This window comes from Taudactylus pleione, unplaced genomic scaffold (genome assembly GCF_031769625.1).
Source record: "Taudactylus pleione unplaced genomic scaffold, aTauple2 ptg000336l, whole genome shotgun sequence".
NCBI lineage: Eukaryota > Metazoa > Chordata > Amphibia > Anura > Myobatrachidae > Taudactylus > Taudactylus pleione.
The window spans coordinates 5708016-5727517 of NW_028284737.1; the positions used below are offsets into that span (position 1 = coordinate 5708016).

Genomic DNA, 19502 nt, shown 5'->3' on the forward strand with positions numbered 1-19502 from the left:
GGGGGGTTCAGGTAAGGCACTCATAAACCCCTCCTGCATTTGCCTATGGTGCTGGCCATTGCAGCCACAAAGATAATATTGACCAGGGGCATTAAGGACTAAAGGGAAGCACCCCTCCCCCGCACTGGCACACCTTCCACAAAGCTGCTGCAGCCTGAGGGGGGATAGAACTATCAATAGGGGAACCACACCTGCAGCTCCTAATAACATGGGGACACTGTGGAGCCAGGGACCAGGGTCTGGGGAGGCTCATTACTAGGCAGGACATAGCTACACCCACCCCCAGCAGAACAAGAAATCAGAAAAGACACTGATTGAGGACAGAAAGGAAAAGTAAAAGCAATGATATGAAGTAAATGAAAAGAGACTAAATACAATAAGGAAAAGGAGGAGAGAAGAAGAGAAGAAGGAGAAGCACTAAGAGAGTTTTATTAAGGAAAATGACAACTGACAAAATGCACTTCCCTGTCCTGGAGGAATCTGGAACAAAGAGGCTTTGGCCCACACTTTTATCCCACTATATAATGTTCCTGTTACAAACCCGCCCCTGCTTGCCATAGGCTAACTCCCACAAGTAATTTGCATACATGCCTGCCCCCATCCTAGAGGTTTAAAACACCTCTTTTCTTATGCAATCTTTCGGTTTCTCTTCTGTTTGAAAAGATAGAAATAGTTAAAAACTATAAATAGAAAAATTGCACCCCCCCCCCCCCCCCAAATTCATAACCACATAAAAGGCCCTGGACCTCTGGGACTGGTCTGGTATTGGAAAATAGGGGGCGAGGGGGGGGGGGGATTCCCCCTATTTTCCAATAACCAGCAACAAGCTGAACCAGCCGGGGGGTTATGCTATAGCAGGAGAGTGGGCCCCCTGCCATAACGTTAACCAGTCCCCGAAATATGAATCAAACAGATAACAACTGTGCATATTAAACATTACTAAAGATGTAAATATTACAATGTCTCATTTCCTAACAAATCTATTTTGTCCAATAAAAGGTTTAATTCCAGACTATCCAAATCCAACACCGGCTCCAAAACCAGAAACTACTACAACTCCAAAGCCTCGATGTGACGCAACTTCATGCTTTCGAGGAGTGAAATGCACAGAGTCCAGGAATGGGGTTCAGTGCGGGCCCTGTCCTGAGGGTTACACCGGCAATGGCATCATTTGTACTGATATAGATGAGGTATCTCACCAGTTATGTTGTGATTCAGATACTTGTTTGTATTGGAAGATCCAATAGGCATTGATATAGGTGCCAGTGGTGTGTGATGGAGGTCAGTCTACACGATAGATAACTTAACCAGGTCTTCGGTTTATTAATCAGGCAGAACAGGTTTGCAGGATGACACTGGGTTAAGCAGCAGGTATGTACACAGGGCCGGTTCTAGACATTGTGGAGCTCAGAGCGAAAGTTCCAAGTTGCGCCCCCCCAAAATAACATTATGCCACACGCAGTAATGCCCTTTATAACACACTATGCCACACGCAGTAATGCCCTTTATAACACATTTTACCACACGCAGTAATGCCCTTTATAACACATTATGCGACACACAGTAATGCCCTGTATAACACATTATGCCACATGCAGTAATGCCCTGTATAATACATTGTGCCACACACAGTAATTACCTTTATAATACATTATCCCCAATTCAAATTACACCACACAGTAGTCCCTTATGTTATGACACACAGTGGTGCCCCTTTTACATAATGCCAAAATTAGTGCCCCTTATACACAAGGCCCACAGTAGTAGTGCCCCTAATACAATGCCCACAGTAGTAGTGCCCCTTATACAATGCCCACAGCAGTGGTGCCCCTTACACAATGGCCCCAGTAGTGGTGCCCCCCATGCAGTGCCCTCATTAGTAGTACCCCCAGTGGTAATGCCCCCAGTAGTAATGCCCCCTATAGTAGTTCCCCCAGTAGTAAAGCTCCACAGTAGTAATCCCCCAATTAGTAAGGCCCCCTATAGTAATGCTCCCCAGTAGTAATGCCCCCATTAGTAGTTCCCAGCAGTAGTACTGCCCACAGTAGTAATGTCCCTTATAGTAGTTCCACCAGTAGTAATGCCCCCCATTAGTAATGCTCCCCAGTAGTAATCCCCCCATTAGTAATGCCCCTGATAGTAGTGCCCCCATTAGTAGAGCACCCATTAGTAATGCTCCCCAGTAGTAATCCCCCCTATTGTAGTGCCCCCATTAGTAATGCTCCCCAGTAGTACTGCCCCCTATAGTAGTGCCCCCTATAGTAATGCTCCCCAGTAGTAATCCCCCCTATTGTAGTGCCCCATTAGTAATGCTCCCCAGTAGTACTGCCCCCATTAGGTAATGCCCCCTATAGTAGAGCCCCCATTAGTAATCCCCCTATTATAGTGCCCCCATTAGTAATGCTCCCCAGTAGTACTGCCCCCATTAGTAATGCCCCCTATAGTAGTGCCCACTGTAGTAATGTCCCCAGAAATAATGCCCCCTGTAGTTGTGCCCACCTGTAGTTGTGCCCACTAGTAGGAATGCCCCCTATAGTCGTCCCCCATTAGTAATGCTCCCCAGTAGTAATCCCCCATTAGTAGTGCCCCCTATAGTAGAGCCCCCATTAGTAGAGCCCCCATTAGTAATGCTCCCCAGTAGTAATCCCCCCTATTGTAGTGCCCCCATTAGTAATGCTCCCCAGTAGTACTGCCCCCATTAGTAATGCCCCCTATAGTAGTGCCCCCTATAGTAATGCTCCCCAGTAGTAATCCCCCCTATTGTAGTGCCCCATTAGTAATGCTCCCCAGTAGTACTGCCCCCATTTGTAATGCTTCCTATAGTAGTGCCCCCATTAGTAATCCCCCCTATTGTAGTGCCCCCATTAGTAATGCTCCCCAGTAGTACTGCCCCCATTAGTGATGCCCCCTATAGTAGTGCCCACTGTAGTAATGTCCCCAGTAGTAGTACCCCCATAAATAATGCCCCCTGTAGTTGTGCCCACTAGTAGTAATGCCCCCTATAGTCATCCCCCAGTAGTAATGTCCCCCAGTAGTAATACCCCTATAAGCGTGCCCCCAGTGCTGGTGCTTCCGACTGAAAAAAAACCCACAATACTTACCTTTAGCCCCGTTCCTGCTTCCGCTGCCGTCCGATCCGACCGCGGCTCCTCGGATCTATGGGAGAGACGTCATGACATCATGACGTCCCTCCCATAGTACTCTCTCTGCCGGAAGCCGGAGCTCAAGAGTGAGCTCCGGCTTTCGGCTGCCGCTGCAGGGAGGGAACCGGGTGCCCGCTGATAAAGATCAGCGGGCGCCCGGCAAATGCAGCCTCCCTGCGGCGGGGAGGGGAGGGGGGACCGGCGTATTTTTATTTTATTTTGTTTCTTCCTTCTAGGTTTTTTTTTCAGGAGGGGGGGACTCAGTGTCGCCCTCTAGGTGTCGGCGCTCCGGGCGACGGCTCTGTTAGCCTGCACCTAGAACCGTCACTGTATGTACAACAGGTACACAATGCACAAATCAGTGGCGTAACTAGGGTATTTGGAGCCCAGGGCAAATGTAAAAATAGTAGTAGTAGTAGCCCCTCCCTGTAAGTGTCCCCAGTAGTAGCAGCCCCCCCCAGTAATAGTGTCCCCAGTAGTAGCAGCCCCCCCAAGTGATAGTGTCCCCAGTGATAGTAGCCCCCCCAAGTGATAGTGTCCCCAGTAGTAGTAGACCCCCAGTAATGGTGTCCCCAGTAGTAGCAGCCGCCCCAAGTGATAGTGTCCCCAGAAGTAGTAGCCCCCCCAAGTGATAGTGTCCCAAGTAGTAGCAGCCCCCCCAAGTGATAGTGTCCCCAGTAGTAGTAGCCCCCCCCAAGTGATAGTGTCCCCAGTAGTAGCAGTCCCCCCAAGTGATAGTGTCCCCAGTAGTAGCAGCCCCCCCAAGTGATAGTGTCCCCAGTAGTAGTAGCTCCCCCCCGTAGTGCAGACATACAAGCACGTACCCCGCTCGCCCTGCCCTAGTAACGCCACTTGCACAAATACAATGTACGTACCAGATCCAGCCAGGACTGTATGGGGTAGCACAGGTAGTGTGTGGACAAACAGAAGCACACGCCTGTGTGTATACATACATACAGTGGTGGTAGTGGACAATATATACACTGGCATATATATGTTGTGGTGATATAATGGAACACACAGTGTCACTGGCCATTATGGAGACTTTCCGGGGCACATCTTACCTCTTTGGATGAGGGAGCTGAAGAGGCACAGTATGGTGCACATGCTGCGCAGTAGCACACAAGGATCGGAGGTCGCGCCTCCAGTAGTCCAGGGTCCGGGTAAGGAGACCACTAGTACATAAAAAATATCTAGGAAAATTGCTTCCCCAGAAATGTAGATTGAGTGTTCATGAGGTATGCATCTCGTATGAAGATCATGGGGGAGATGTATCAAGCCTCTGAGAGAGATAAAGTGCCAACCAGTCAGCTGCTAACTGTCACTTTATAGGCTGTGTTTGAAAAGTGACAGTTAGGGGCTGATTGGTTGATACTTTAGGGTCTATTCACTAAAGCTGGGTACACATTACATGATGTGTGTACCCAACCGACCCACGATGCGACGGACGACATATTGTGCAGTTGTTTCACACAGCACGATCTGGTGAACGACTGCACGATATATCGTTCACTAGCCACATCCACAAGCATGTTCATCAAATTGACAAATTGAGCAGCATGCAGGCTCGATCTGTCGATGTGATGAACGACCCCGCGGGAGCGCACTTGATCGCTCATAGTGGGTACACACCTAGTCGTCTAGTGTGTACCCACCTTAAGCCTTGTAGAGATATAAAGTGGACGGAGATAAAGTACCAACCAATCAGCTACTAACTGTTACTTTACTGGCTGTGTTTTAAAAATAACAGTTAGAAGCTGATTGGTTGGTAGTTTATCTCTCTCCAGGGTATGCAGTCGGGAAGCCGGTGGACCTAATCCCAACAGCCGGCTTCCCGACTGTCATATCCCGGCAAGGGTCTAAAGACAGGCGTCGATATGCTGACTCCTGTCATTAGACATACGCCGGGAGCCCGACGCCCGGCAGCCCGATTGAAGGGACGCCGGGCGCCGAGCGCGGATAGCCGCGGGGGGAGGGGTTTAGGGTAGGGTTAGGTTTAGGGTTCCCGGGGGGGACTTAGGGTTAGGCACCCCCCGGGAGGTTAGGTTTAGGCTAGGGGAAGGGGGGTTTAGGTTTAGGCACTTAGAGGGGGGGTTAGGGTTACGCAGTGGGGGGAAGATCAGGGTTAGGCACCCCTAAGGGAGGGTTAGGGGGTAGAAATAGGTTAGTATATACTTACCTTTGACGATCGGGATTTCCTCCTCTGCCGGGATGCCGCTGTCGGGATTCCAACCGCCGGGCATTGGTCCGGCGGTAAATCATACGGATTCCGTTGGTAGTTTATCTCTCCAGTGTATCTGTCTCCAAGGCTTAGTGAATAGACCCCTTTATCTCCATCCATTTTATCTCTCTCCAAGGATTAGTACATAGAGCATAAATTACCAACCACTCAGCTCCTGTCACTTTACATGCTGTTTTGAAAAATGTCAGTTAGGAGCTGACTGGTTAGTACTTTATCTCCGTTCACTTTATCTCTCTACAAGGCTTAGGACATAGACCCTCGTGTTTGAAAAATGTCAGTTAGTTGGTACTTTATCTCTCTCCAGGGCTTAGTACAGTGTTTGCTAACCTTGACACTCCAGCTGTTGTGGAACTATATATCCCAGCATGCCCTAATAGCAAAACTGTAGCAGTGCATGCTGGGTTATGTAGTTTCATAACAGCTGGAGTGTCAAGGTTAGCCAATACTGGCTTAGTACATCTACCCCTATGTCAGCACTCAGCTGATTGAAACATTTGCAGTGCAAGCACCATGGCCGGATTAATGGGGGGGGGGGGGGGAGCAGGGGTGGTCGTGTGGGGGCCCCCATACCCACTAGGGGTTAAAGTGGGCTGGAACGGGAGATGGAACCGGCCCACCTAACCCCAGCGCCGCAGGGAGGCTCCATTTGCTGGGCCCCCGCTGAGATTTTGTTACCCACGGGTGCCCAGCTCCCTCCCCGCAGCGCCAGCTGTAGGCTGGAGCTCACACCTGGGCTCAGGCTGCTGCCTCCCGAAGTGTGCAGTGCATAGTTCTGAGGAGTGGCCAGCCGAACGGACGCGGGAGCGGGGCTTAAGGTAAGTATTGTGTTTTTTTTTTATTTATTACTATTGGGGGCATTACAACAGGGGGCATTACAACAGGTGGCATTACTACTGGGGCATTACTATTAGGGCACTACCACAGGGGGCATTACTACTGGGGTTACTACTACTGGGGGCATAACTACTGGGGACACTACTAATGGGGGCATTATATAGGGGGCATTGCATAAGGGGCACCACTCTTGGGGCATTGCATAAGGGGCACTACTGCTGGTGCATTGTATAAGAGGCACTACTACTGTGGGCATTATGTGTATTAGGGGCACTACTACTGTGGCCATTGTATATAAGGGGCATTACTGTGGGCATTGTGTATAAGGGGCATTGCTGTGTGTCATAGCATGAATAAGGGACACTACTATGTGGTGTAATGTGAATCAGGGGCACTATGGACCTCATTCAGAGTCCGTCGAAGCGGCCGCACGGTCGTACGGGAAATGGGGCCGGATATGCAAATGATTCCCTCGCAAGTTGCGTCCCTAAGTTCGGATCGGTAGCTGGCTGACCAAGGGGAGGAAGCGGCCGGAATTAAAAAAATACGCCCCCTTCTCGTACGCATTGCACGTCATCTCCGGGCATATAAGGATTCATCGAGACCATCGGGAACCATCGGAACTGGTCATAGAGCTTAAGGTTGACCATACCCTCTCTTAAGCTCTACGATCATGTCAGTGTAAAAACCTCCCATGTCACATGTGCCATGACGCTACTTTGTTAATTATGCACTCCCATAAACCGTATGCACTCCCATAAAACGCCGTTCGCATAATTAGGCACGCCTGCGTTCGGATCTCCACTCCCCCATTTTCAAGCACCTTCCCCTGTTACCACCCACAAACGCCTCAATCGGTCACTCAAACTACCGACCTGGCTGTGTTCAAGGAGAGAAAAATTTGTGATCGTAGCGGCTAGTTTGCGCACGCGCATTGCGAACTTTACGCATGCGCAGTATAGCGAACATCGGTGGCGTACGACCGTGCGGCCGCTTCGACCGACTCTGAATGAGGTCCTATGTGCAGTGTTATGTGGATAAGATTGCACAACTGGTGAGTAATATTTCATGTGGGTGCCTATATGTGTTTTTTTTCTCTGGGTGTATATTGTGTGTTTTTCTCGTGTGTGTCTGTTTTTTTTTTCATGTGGAGCCCATGGGCCCCATTTCACAATGAGACATAACCCCATTAGCACTCACTAAAGGGGTTATGTCCTCCTTTCAGTATTTAACAAAAAGCGCTAAGCTTAGCTAATTGCGGTTTGTCAATGTACCGCTTACGAGCGATATGGTCCCCATTGTGCATACCCCCATTTTGTCCATATTTTATAGGGGCCCCCACATGTTTGTTGCCCAGGGGCCCACACAGACCTTAATCTGGCCCTGACAAATACACTAGTACTACCACTTTGACTGGCTGCGTAACATCGAGCAGGGAGAGAGCAGAGACTGCTGCTGCACAGAAGCAGTATCCTCCCTCCCCAGCCCAGCATATCTGATGTGTGCAGGGCTGGGGAGTTTCTGGGGAGGCTGATGTCACAGAGCAGCAGAAGACTGATTCAGAGATGGACAGTATTGCACAGCCGCAAGGAAGCGGCTGCAAATGCAAATGCAGCAGGAGATGTCTGAGGAGGAGGAGTCTGACACCTCTTTGCTGCATATGAGATCCGAGTGCAGCGTCCGCAGATGCTGCCTCATATTATCATCTGCATACTCTCCAACATTTCTCAGGTAAAACCCGGTACAGGGCATGACCATAAAAGGGGGCGTGGTCATAGATAAAAGGGGCGTGTCCATGGGTACAGTTTGGTACACTGCCTTGCCCTTTTGTGCACTGGCGCTGGCGTCATTATGTCAGCATCAGTGCAGACTGCAGAGAACCACAGAAGACGGAGCCACCTGTCACTTAGCAGCGCTGAGGGAGTCCTGTGCCCCAGCAGCGCTGCTAAAGAAATCGGTAGATTGTACCCACCCAGTACAAAACGGTACAGCCCCTGTTTGCCGGTACAGACCATTAAAAAACGGTACTGTACCGGCTAAAATTGTATAGTTGAAGGGTATGCATCTGTTGCGATGGTTGCTCCTTTGGCCAAGCTGCGTAAACTGACACTTAAGCCGGGTTCACACCATCCATATCGGCCAGTGTGTACTGGCTATGTTGCTCACTCCCGTGCGTCAGCGGCATCGCCTGTCGGGCCTGCATGCATGCGATAACGCTCTGTCGTTCCCGGCAGCGGCAAGTGTGTATGCACGATATAGTGCTGGGTACACATCAGCTAATGTGTATCCAGCATTACTCAGCCTGGCCAGTTCCTGACAGACAGTGAGGCCATGAAATCTGCATCAACCAACGCAGACCCTGGCCTCGTCTCCCCGGAAAACAGGGGTGACACTCCCCCAATTCCTGGAACGCTGGCCGCGTCCCTGCTCCACCTCCCAAATTCCGCAGTATGTGAATCATGCCATGGCTTGGGGTATCTGTGAGCAAAAGCCCAAAACTTTGAAGATGTACGCAGACCATCGGGTTTGCGTACATCTCTGAATCAGGCCCTCTGCCCTCTCCTTGTCTGATGTGCTGCTGTTCTGATATATAGCGGTCAGTGGTAGTCGGCAAACGAGAAATGTTATGGGATCTACACAGGGGCTTTTCAAGAGAGGAGGGGGCCCGTGTGCAGCCTCTGTCCTGTCCGGGGCCCCCCCTCTCTCTCTCTGGCAGCGCACTGAGTGCCGCACCGGTAGACTCTGGGCACTAGAGTGTACCCAGAGTCTACAGCGCATGCGCAAAATGCTGGTAAAATGGCCACAGCTGCCATTTTCCAGGCGATTTTGACAGCGCTGATACCAGTGGCGGAGTGGTAAATACTGAAAATATGGGTGCAGGGTGTGCGGTGTGGGCCCCCCTTTATAGAAATGCCCCTGGATCTATCACTGCTTCTGCCCCATTAAAATCTGAAACTGTCTTATTACTTTCCTATTAGCCTCTCACCAGCTCTCCCTATGACAGCTCCCGCACAATAAACACCTCTTATATCCTTCTTTTCCTAAAAATGTCAGTGCTTTTTTTTTTCAGTGTCGACTGACCCCTTGTTTCCCTGGCGTTCGATGCGTAAACATCAATCCAGGTTTCAGATGTGAGTCCTGTCCCCCTGGGTACACAGGACCTATTGTACAAGGAGTTGGCACTACCTACGCCAAGCTAAATAAACAGGTGACACATTGTTCAATTCACTAAGATAAATTTATTGTATTAAAATTGATTACAGAAAAAATTGGATAATTATGTATGTTTTTCTTAATTACTGTAGGTGTGATTATGTAAAATTATAGTTTTATAGCCTTTCTCCAGAGCACGCAAGTAAAATCGAGTGCAATTTTTTTTTCATGTGCTACAAATTTTTAACAGAAATGTTCTGAACATTTTACCTATATTCATATTTCCTAATAAATGTGGTGCATACCAGTGTATTCCAATGTACATATACATTAGTTAAAATGTTGACCACACACACACTACGTTAAATTAAACTACAAAGTGGTGATTATAAGAGGGTCTGGTAATGCTGGGTGAGTAGCAATTGTACACAAATGCCCCTTTATATCTTTACACAGGCATCACAACAGTAAAATTTGCCAAAACAACATTCAGTTCAATTTGCATTATACAATTGTGCCACAAGTTTTATAAACCTCTATCGTCAGATGATAGATGTGACCCATAAACTTAAACTAAACTTAACTAAAATAAACACAGGAGACCAAGTTATGCCGTTTAAATTAATTGGTCAGCTTTATTTGGTTACAAAGGTAGACATGGTGGCAGGAGAAAGAACGGCAACTAACCCGCGTCCACTTGTCTTAGGCCGGAAGTAAATCACAACTTGTGAGGGCCAACTATCCCAGACAAGGGTAGGGTGATCTTAAAAACTTGCAAAGGGCCAACTATCCCTTTCAGAGCAAGTGATGCGGCCCCAACACCCATGCCAATGCACCATTCATCCTGCTCGGTCGAGAGGTGCCGCTGACCCCAATAGGGTGAAATCAGCCTATCAGTGCATTGAAGGGGTGCGCACCGCTATTACTGCTGCAAGATGGACACTTCAATATTGCCGGTCTTTCCCGCCACAGCGGCTCTCAGGAGAGAAGCAGCCCGCCACCATGCTAACCAACCAAGCCCTTAAAAACTGTAAAAATATCTTCTAGAAACAAAAAATTTCCCTCCTCAGTAAGATGAACTCCATCCCTGCAGAAAAGGTGGGCATCCTGAATCCGAATTAAAGGATGGTGCACCACCAACCCTCCCAATTCCAGCACGTGCCTAGCCACCCATTTGTTAACCTTCCTCCTGGACCTGTCCAAAGCCACACTATTATAGCAATATCGCCATGAAAGCCTGGCGATGATAGGGGACCAAACCAAAAGGCAGTTAGGCAATAACCGAACCACCTCTCTCAAGTCACGAACAATCGCATGGCGCAACTCTAAGGAAGTTTGCTGGCCCAAATCATTGCCCCCGAGATGTATAATTAACACTAAAGGGGAACCAAATTCAGCTACTGACCTGTGCAAGTTGCGCAACAAAGCTTCCCAAAGCATGTCCCTCTGCCCCAACCACCTAACACTCTCCCAACGTGGGAACACGGAGGCATCTACAGCAAAGCGCGACTGCTCAGCCCAAAAAATAAAAGAGTGACCAATGAACCAAATGGGCACTCAAGTCCAAACGAATAAAGTATAACAATTTATGATTCCAGACGAACATACCTTCTGTAGGCATTGGACTTCCATCTTCCGAGAGCCTGGATCTCCTGTGAAGAAAGACCCGAGGAGGCCGCAAAAGTGGCGGCACCTATTCTAAAAGAATGGGTGCCGTAATCCGAAGGAGAAAGCCCGAGGTGCCGTATGCAGCGATGGAAGACCGATCTAAATTGGAATTTAGTCAAAGGACTTCCGTCCTCGTGCATAAGCCAAGCCCCCGGCCGCATTGGCCTGCAAAGAGTATATTGGGAGGCCAAGTGAACCGGACAAATCCCGTCATCAGGACAGGACTCCAGGGACACCCAGCGACCTCTACCCATCTGATCGGTCTTGGAACGCCGAATACGGCACAACAGCGCATCACGCAGCAAAATGTGACAACGAAGCAGGGGGGGCTGAGCGCGGCGCGAAGACGCTACCAGCTCGCTGATGCGAAAAGCCCCATGAAAGGCCATCGCAAAAGCGAGGCGGAATAACAGAACCTCGAATTTCGAAGAACAAATGCCCGTCAAACTTTCACCTAGACGCGCTAACAAATCAGGACCAATAGGACGACGCTGGTCATCCGTGACAGGCCTGACGCGAGACCAACCCCTAAGGGCCCTTTGTATTAAAAAACCCTTAGTTATGTCCCTCCGCCCCGCTAGGTGCAAAAAGAACGAAATCCCAGCAAGCCTCTGGGCAACATAAGCCCGCGACCTGCCGGAATCGAACAAGAAATAAACAAAAGCAACCATATTAGTATCACGAGAGTTACCTGACGAACTCCGTCCTTGCAAAAACTTCTCCCACTGTTGCCAAGATGTCTGGTAGGCCGTCAACGTCCGTGGGGCCACGGACCGACGTGCGAGATCTTCCATTCTGGTTTGATGATCTGCCAACAACGAAATGGACAAAGCTCACCTTTTAATGTTGCGCACGGGGCCAATTCGCGGAACCTTCGCCAATCCTGTCTGGAGAGCGCATCAGCAATGGAATTATCAGTACCTGGCACATGACGAGCTGTGAACAATATGTTAAACTGCAAAGCGCGCAGAACCAGCCAAGCAAGAAGCCGCAACACTGGTAGCGACGACGATCTTTGGTTATTGATCGCATGTACTACCCCCAGGTTATCGCACCAAAAAACTATGGAACGGTCGCGCAACCGCTGACACCATAGCTCTAATGCCACCACTATGGGAAACAGCTCCAGTAGGAGCAAGTTCTTGGTCAATCCTGCCTGTACCCATTCCGTAGGCCAAACTGAAAAACACCAATCTCCTCCCAAAAAAGAAAGATCCGAAACCTGATGATCCAGCAGCATCCGTGAAGAGCTGCAGGCAAGCATTAGGCTGAGGATCCGCAGGCCAGACGTGCACTCCATTAAAATCGACCAAAAATGCGTCCCAAACCGCCAGGTCCAGCTTTAGTTCAGACGACAGTCGCAGAAAATGGTGCGGGTGACGCAGCCCTACCAAAGCCCTCTGTAGCTTCCGACAGAAAATCTTCCCCATCGGGATAACTCGACACGCGAAGTTAAACAGCCCGAGCAGGGATTGACCTTGACGAAGAGTTACCTTTCCTCCTGCCAACGCTAGGAGGATAGCATCCTGCAAACGACGAATCTTGTCCGGCGGCAGCCGGCAAAGACCCTCCAAGGTATCAATTTCAATACCCAAGAAAACCAGCTTAGTGGCTGGGCCCTCAGTTTTTATAGGTACTCCAAATTCCGAGAAGAGTGCTTGCAATGAAAAAAGGAGACGATTGCAGCGACGCGAACCAGCTGGACCTACGCACAAGAAGTCGTCCAAGTAATGGGCTATGCTCGTCTCCCCAGACCCCACCGCGACACACCAATGGAGAAAGGAACTGAAACGCTCGAAGAACGCGCAGGAAATAGAACAACCCATCGGAAGACATTTGTCCAGGTAATAGCCATCCGTCAACCGAAACCCCATGAAGCGAAATGATTCAGGATGCAGGGGCAACAATCTGAAGGCGGACTCAATGTCCACTTTCGCCATGAAAGAACCCGGACCCGCTGCGCGAACCAATGCTAACGCAGATTCGAATGACTGGTACTGTACGCAGCAGACCTCAACATCTATGGCGTCGTTAACCGATGTGCCTGACGGATGTGACAGGTGCTGAATTAAACGGTAACTCCCGGGGGCCTTCTTGGGGACAACACCCACAGGGGAAAGGACCAGATCGGGTATCGGAGGCTGCGGGAAAGGTCCAATCATGCGACCCAGCCCGACCTCCTTCATAACCTTATCCTTTAGCACGTGAGGTAAATCGCAGGCCGAGCGTAAATTCCTAGGGGACCCGGAACTGACAGGCCGTATTATTGGAAGCGAAAATCCCTCTGCAAAACCCTTACGCAAAAAGGTGGCGTCGTCCCGCACAGGATACCAGTCTAACCATTTTGCCATGGCATCCAGACGAATGGGAGTTGACGCTTTACTTCGAAGTCCCGGCCCCTGACCGTTTGGCAGAGGGTGCTGCAGCGGAGGCCTGAGCTCCTCCTGGACCGCGGGAGCAGTCCTTACTGGGGTGTGCCGCGCCGCAGCAGAGGCACTGGTGTCGAAAGCGACACCTGTTACCAAGGGTACAATTCCCATTGTTGTATGCGTAACACTTCCGCTTGTTTTGCCCTCCATTGGCTGTCCTTGGTGCCGAGGGGGACGAGGGTTGAACTGGCCGCCCAGGGAACTGATCAGCAAGGACGCGTGTAGGCTGTGTCACCTCCATCCACACTTCAACATCTTTACAACCCAATTCCATGACCTTAACCCGATCTTGCTTTCGACGAAACTCTTCGTCGTATTGGCGCCACGCCGTACTGCGTGAGGCCTTGAATAGGCCATGTATCAGGTGTAAATATCTTATCACATTAAGGTACTCGGAAGGCCTGGTTTTGAGATAGCAAGTTGAGAACACGCAGAACCCAGATATCCAATTCGTGTAAGACTTAAAGGCCTCCAGACCAATACCCCCTTTTGCCTTTGCGGTCGCAGCAGCTTTCTTCGCCGTAGCTGTAAGGGTAAACATATCTACGTAGCGCCCTTTTTTGATCCGCTGCTTAACCCTGGTACGCATACCTCGAGTGACAGCTGTATTAGCGCAGTGTACAACATCCTCCGGACCCGCTCCGCGATCTACACTGGTACTACTGCCAGAGGACCATTCGCTAGAATGCCTGTGACGACGTGAGCGACGTCTGCGAGACCTCCTTGCCCTTTTACGCCTAGCCTTCCACGAACTATCGCTTGAAGAGGAGGAGGAAATGGAAGTAGACCCGCAGTCAGATGTACTGTCACACTCACCAGAAGCACTGGCAAGGGCATTGGTAATTCCAGCGCCTGCGTTAGCTCCGACTTCCGCCGTCGCACTTCTGGTCGGGGCTGCGACCACTGGTAACTCCTCCAGACTGTCGTCTGTAAAAGAAGAGACTGAGGCGGCATCGTGCGCATTGTCTGTGTCCGTAGCCTGATTGGGCTGAGGAAGGGAGATGGCAGAGGGAGAGAAAGAAACGGAAGGAGCTGCGGGCATGGGAGCGAGGGAAAGACCGCAAATCCTGCCTAATTGCTGCACCAGAGGGCCAAGCTGCGTCTGCACGGCGGACGCCGCCGACGCAGAAGGGCCTCCACTGTCAGCGTTTCCAGGCTGCTGGGTCAAAAGCGGTGTCAGTGCACCCACCAAAGACACCAGCAGTCCGGCTATGGCACCAGCATCCAGCAACGGAGCACTCCCTCGTGCCGCAGGCCCTGCAGGCATAGCAGACGCCGGAGCAGCTGCCACCCCCGCAGGCCTGGAGGAGCTGGCTACTGCAGACATGGGGGACCCCATGTCTGCATCATTATAAACAGAGGGCAGCAGAAGAGGGGGCGGATTAACCTGCCTGTCACTATGCAGGCGTTGGCTCCGCCCCCTTCGTCTCCGCCCCCCGCCTGTAGCAATATTGGCCTGCGTGCAAGCCGGCGCCATGACAGGCATCCGGCCTGCACGCTTATGTGGCCGCTTCCGCCGCCCTTCCCCCTGGACTTCAGCCGGCTCACTCTGAGCGGCCATTGGGGGAGAAGGGACGGGCGGTGTAACTGCCCGCTGCTGGCCGCGTGAACGGCCGGAGCGCGCACCCGCTACTCGCGCGGGCGCTGTATTATGCCCGGCCACCCCCGATCCCCGTCTGCCCTGGTCCCCAGTCGCACTAGTACTGGCGACCAGCGGGGAACCAGGGGCAGGCGGAGGCAGCAACTGTGGCGTTTTGCGGGACCGCCGCGTGCACGGGACCGCAGCGTTGTTTGATAAGGGGGCCGCTGTACCTGACCCTCCCGAACGCCGGGAGGGCAGGACCTGAGGGGAATAAAGCGCGCCGGGCCCGACACCGTCTGACAGACGGGCGGGTCACGAGCGCGCGCGCTGGGGGCGGCTCATAGTGCTAATGCAAGGTTAAGCAAGGAGGCAAAGAAAGAGAAAGAAAAGTTAGATAAGAAAAAAGAGTGTAGATATAGGGAAAGTATGTAGAAGAGAGTAGGGAAAGATATAAAGTAGGGAAAGAGAAAGTAGGGATGAATAAAAACGATTATCCCAACAGACAGATCTGCTAAGAAGGAACTGTACTTTCCTGGTCGCAGATCAATTCAAAAGAGGCAGATTTTACCACAGTAGATTCTCTACCCCTCTCCCCAACTCCGCCCCTAACCCAACGTCCTATCGCATCTGCCTATAACTGTAAACAAACATTTTTAACTTTATTAACCCCTCTATCCCTGACTAGAAGTTTATGTGCCGTCGGCTCTATTCCTAACCTCCGTTATATTTGTATTCAGTCCAAGAAAACGCAGCCTACACTGTAGGTATTGGTGGTGGGTACACTAAAACAGGTTATTACAGAAAGCAATGTAATGGGTTGTTATAGCCACGTTCTCCTACTTTCTCCTACTTTATTATAATTATAGCAGTACTGATTTATTTTTTTAAAAACTCTTTTTATTGAGCAAATCACATTAAGATAGTACAGTCAAACATTCAAAAATAGATTGCAGCACATAATATGCTTTTAAAATAAGAACTGTAACATTTCAGAACAATAATATAGTAATACATTTTCTTGGTATAAGAAAATAAAAAGTATAGAAGCAAGAAAAATAACTTGCAGCAACGGTTTGGCAAACCGTCTAAGAGTAAAAAAGAGATAAAAAGAGGAAGAGAAAAACCATAAGAAGAACAAGGAAAATAAGAGGAGAGAAGGGTGGGTGAACTCTATGTAGGAAAACTCTCTTTCAATCTAAGGACCTCATTCAGAGCCACTTGCAAAATGCGAGCGCTCGCTCTGAATGAGGGCGGCCGCATCTAAAAATTGATCCAGCCTCCTGGCCGCTCGCTAGGCTGTGGGTTACCACCCACAGCCTTAACGAGCGACCAGGTTGATGGTCGTGATGGTCTAGACCATCGCGACCATCGGGGCTTGCGACGAGACCCTTGTGGTAGGGTCTCGTCTGCCGCAAGCCCCAGAGAGCTTTCGGCTCTAATAGAGCCGGAAGCTCTCCCACTGACATCACTGGTGATGTCAGTGGGGCCGCACACAAACGGCAGGCGTTCGCCTCCATTTGTGAAGCCACTCCCCCGCCACGCCTACAAAACGGGGTGAGCTGTCGATCAACATCGACAGCCGCCCCTTTTGTAGTGAGCCACGGAGTGAGAGAATTTTTCTCTCGCTGCGGGGCTTGCACGTGCGCACAGTCAAACAACGACCTGCTTGCGAGCGCTCAGGCGCTTGCGAGCGGGTCTGAATGAGACCCTAAGTGTGGTAGAGAAAATAAAAAATTAAATGTTGAATGGAGAGGAAATATTTTGGTATGTCAGCCAAGGGGATCATATTTTATCAAAAGATTTCGATGTATTGCGTAATAAAGCGGTCATGTGTTCCACCCTGTATACATATCAGATACGTGATAATATTGCCTGCATAGGAGAAGGATCAGGGTTTTCCCAATCCGCTGCAATTTGGCAGGTCATAGCAGATACTGTGTGTTGGAATAACTTATTCTGATATCGGGATAGGGAGGGCAGATATAAGGGAAGTAGAAAATGTTGAGGATCAGAGGGAATCAAAGAGGCGCAAGAGGAGATCGACAACCTCCTGCCATATACTGGCAGGAGTCCACCAGATATGCAAAAAATTGCCCTTGCCACTACAACCCCTCCAGCATCTATCCGAAGCATCGGGAAACATTACTTGTAGCCGCGATGGCACATAATACCATCGATATAGCAATTTACAAGTATTTTCCTTCATTTTGACACAAATAGAACTGGCGGCGGCGTTGTAGCAGTACTGATTTATTTTCCCAAAGCCATATGGTAAAATCTACTGCCTGACCACTGATATTAGTCAATGGACAAATTTACTAAGCATCAGGTTCTAAATCTCAGCGGTTTGGTGGTGGTTATGCTATGCACTGATTTAGGCCAAAATTGCATCCAAACCGCAGAGAAACAGACTTTAGAATAGAATTGAATATCAAAGCACCATCAATGTTTTAAACCACAGAAAGAATAGATTAGAATGGAAAATACTCATTTATCAAGCAGGGGTTTTGAAAACCGTTATAAAACCGATGGCAAATCCACCCAATCAATAGTCCTGCCTTTGGTAGGAGAGTTTGGATGAAGTACTGCAAAGATCATTAGGACCTCTGCAGACTTTGTTCTGTTTAAAAGGATAGAAATAATAATAAAAAAATTTTAAATGATTTAAATACGAGTGGTCCCCTTCCAAATCCATAACTAACCCTGGACCTCTGAGCCTAGGCAGGTATTGGAAAATAGTGGGAAAAAGGGCATGGGCTTCTCCCTATTTTCCACTAACCAGCACCATACTGAACCACCTGGGGGGGTAATGCCATAGCTGGGCACACACAGCATGATGTCCCCCTGCCAAAACATTAACCAGCCCCAAACTGGTCAGCCCAAAGCTAGATTCCCTTGGAAAGTGGGGGCCCCAAATAAATGGGGTCACCACTTCCGAATGACAACCCAGCCAAGGTCTCTAGCCCCTCCCCCCTGGTGGCGGTGGGTGCGGGGTAATGGTGATTAAATAGTTAATAATATTGTTCTTTACAGGCAGACTACAAGTCCCAGAAAGCTTGCCCCAGCGTGATGGCACCCATTTTTTTCCAACACCAGACCGGGCTTATAGCCGGTTAGGCAGTGATCTGTACAGTCCTTGTCTGTTGTTTAGCTTCTATTCCACAGTGGTTTCAATAGAAACCGCTGTGGAATAGTGCACGCCATGGCAGGTTGCCATTTAGAAACCATCGGGGATCAATGGTGGTTTCAGTTTAGGCATCAAAACCGACCTTTAGTAAATGCTAACAATTTTACATTAACACCAAACCAATCACTTAATATATTTAGCTCATTGAGATCAAATGAAAATATGTACGATTATATAGGTTATATGCACTGTTATTGTGCACTGATAAATGCACTCATTTGAGGGAAACTTGTGTAATCGTAATTTAAAAAAAAAAATCACAATTATATTATTAAAATGACAAAAAAAAGTATCTAAAAAATAAATAAAATATCAATGACTTCAACTAGTACCAGCGACAAATAGATGCTTTCCAATGGATGCTGGGGTACAGGGCAAATGGCCACTATCCAAAAACCTCCCTGTCTACAAAGAATATAAACCAATACTGTAATCTGTCTATGTAACCTTCTAATAGACCTACTGGGGGACATTTGTGAAAACTGCTCCACAGTGAACTGTAACAGAAAATATGTTCTTACTCATAGCAATTAATCAGATTGTACAAAATGACAGTAAAAGTCAGATTGGTGGCTATGGCTAACAGCATGTGTCTTCCCCATTACCAGTATACAGCTTTCATAAATGTTCCCTTATTGTGAGTGTGACCAAACATGGGGTTTCCAGCAGTGGCGTAACTATAAATTTTGCTCCCCCATGCCAAAAATGTTTCAGGCGCCCCCCCCCACCAAAGACTACGTTTAAGGTGTGTGGTTACATGATACAGCAACATGCCTTACACATTATGACACACTAAGTAATGCCACTTATAACACAGTGTGCCACACCGGAATGCCCCTTACAACACATTATGCCACACCGGAGTGCCCCTTACAACACATTATGCCACACAGCAATGCCCCTTGCACATCCCACACAATAATGCCACATATAACACATAATGACATACAGTAAAGCGCTTGTAACAAATTTATGTCATGCTGTAATGCCCCTATTTCACATTATGCCACTCTGTAATGCCACATACAACAGATTATGCCACATACACCACATTATGCCACACAGTAATGCCCCTTACACATTATGCCACACAGTAATGCCCCTAATAGCACATTGTGCACACAGTAATGCCAAATACACATTATTTCAAACAGTAATGCCCATTACATCCCACCCTGACAGATCTACTTCACCAACCCTCCTTTCTGCTCCTGCCAGTCTGTCACCTCAGCTCAAGACAGGTTGCACAGTTTTTTGTCCGTGT

General features: G+C 49.2%; 1 protein-coding gene across 1 annotated transcript in view; it reads left to right on the forward strand.

The window, feature by feature from the left end:
- Window positions 1–19502, forward strand: part of THBS4 (thrombospondin 4) — a 99738-nt gene that overhangs the window by 39216 nt on the left and 41020 nt on the right. Inside the window, exons 7-8 of the mRNA XM_088443928.1 lie at window positions 1000–1190; window positions 9290–9427. Coding sequence (XP_088300054.1) covers window positions 1000–1190; window positions 9290–9427 — 329 coding nt within the window. The remainder of the gene's footprint in view (window positions 1–999; window positions 1191–9289; window positions 9428–19502) is intronic.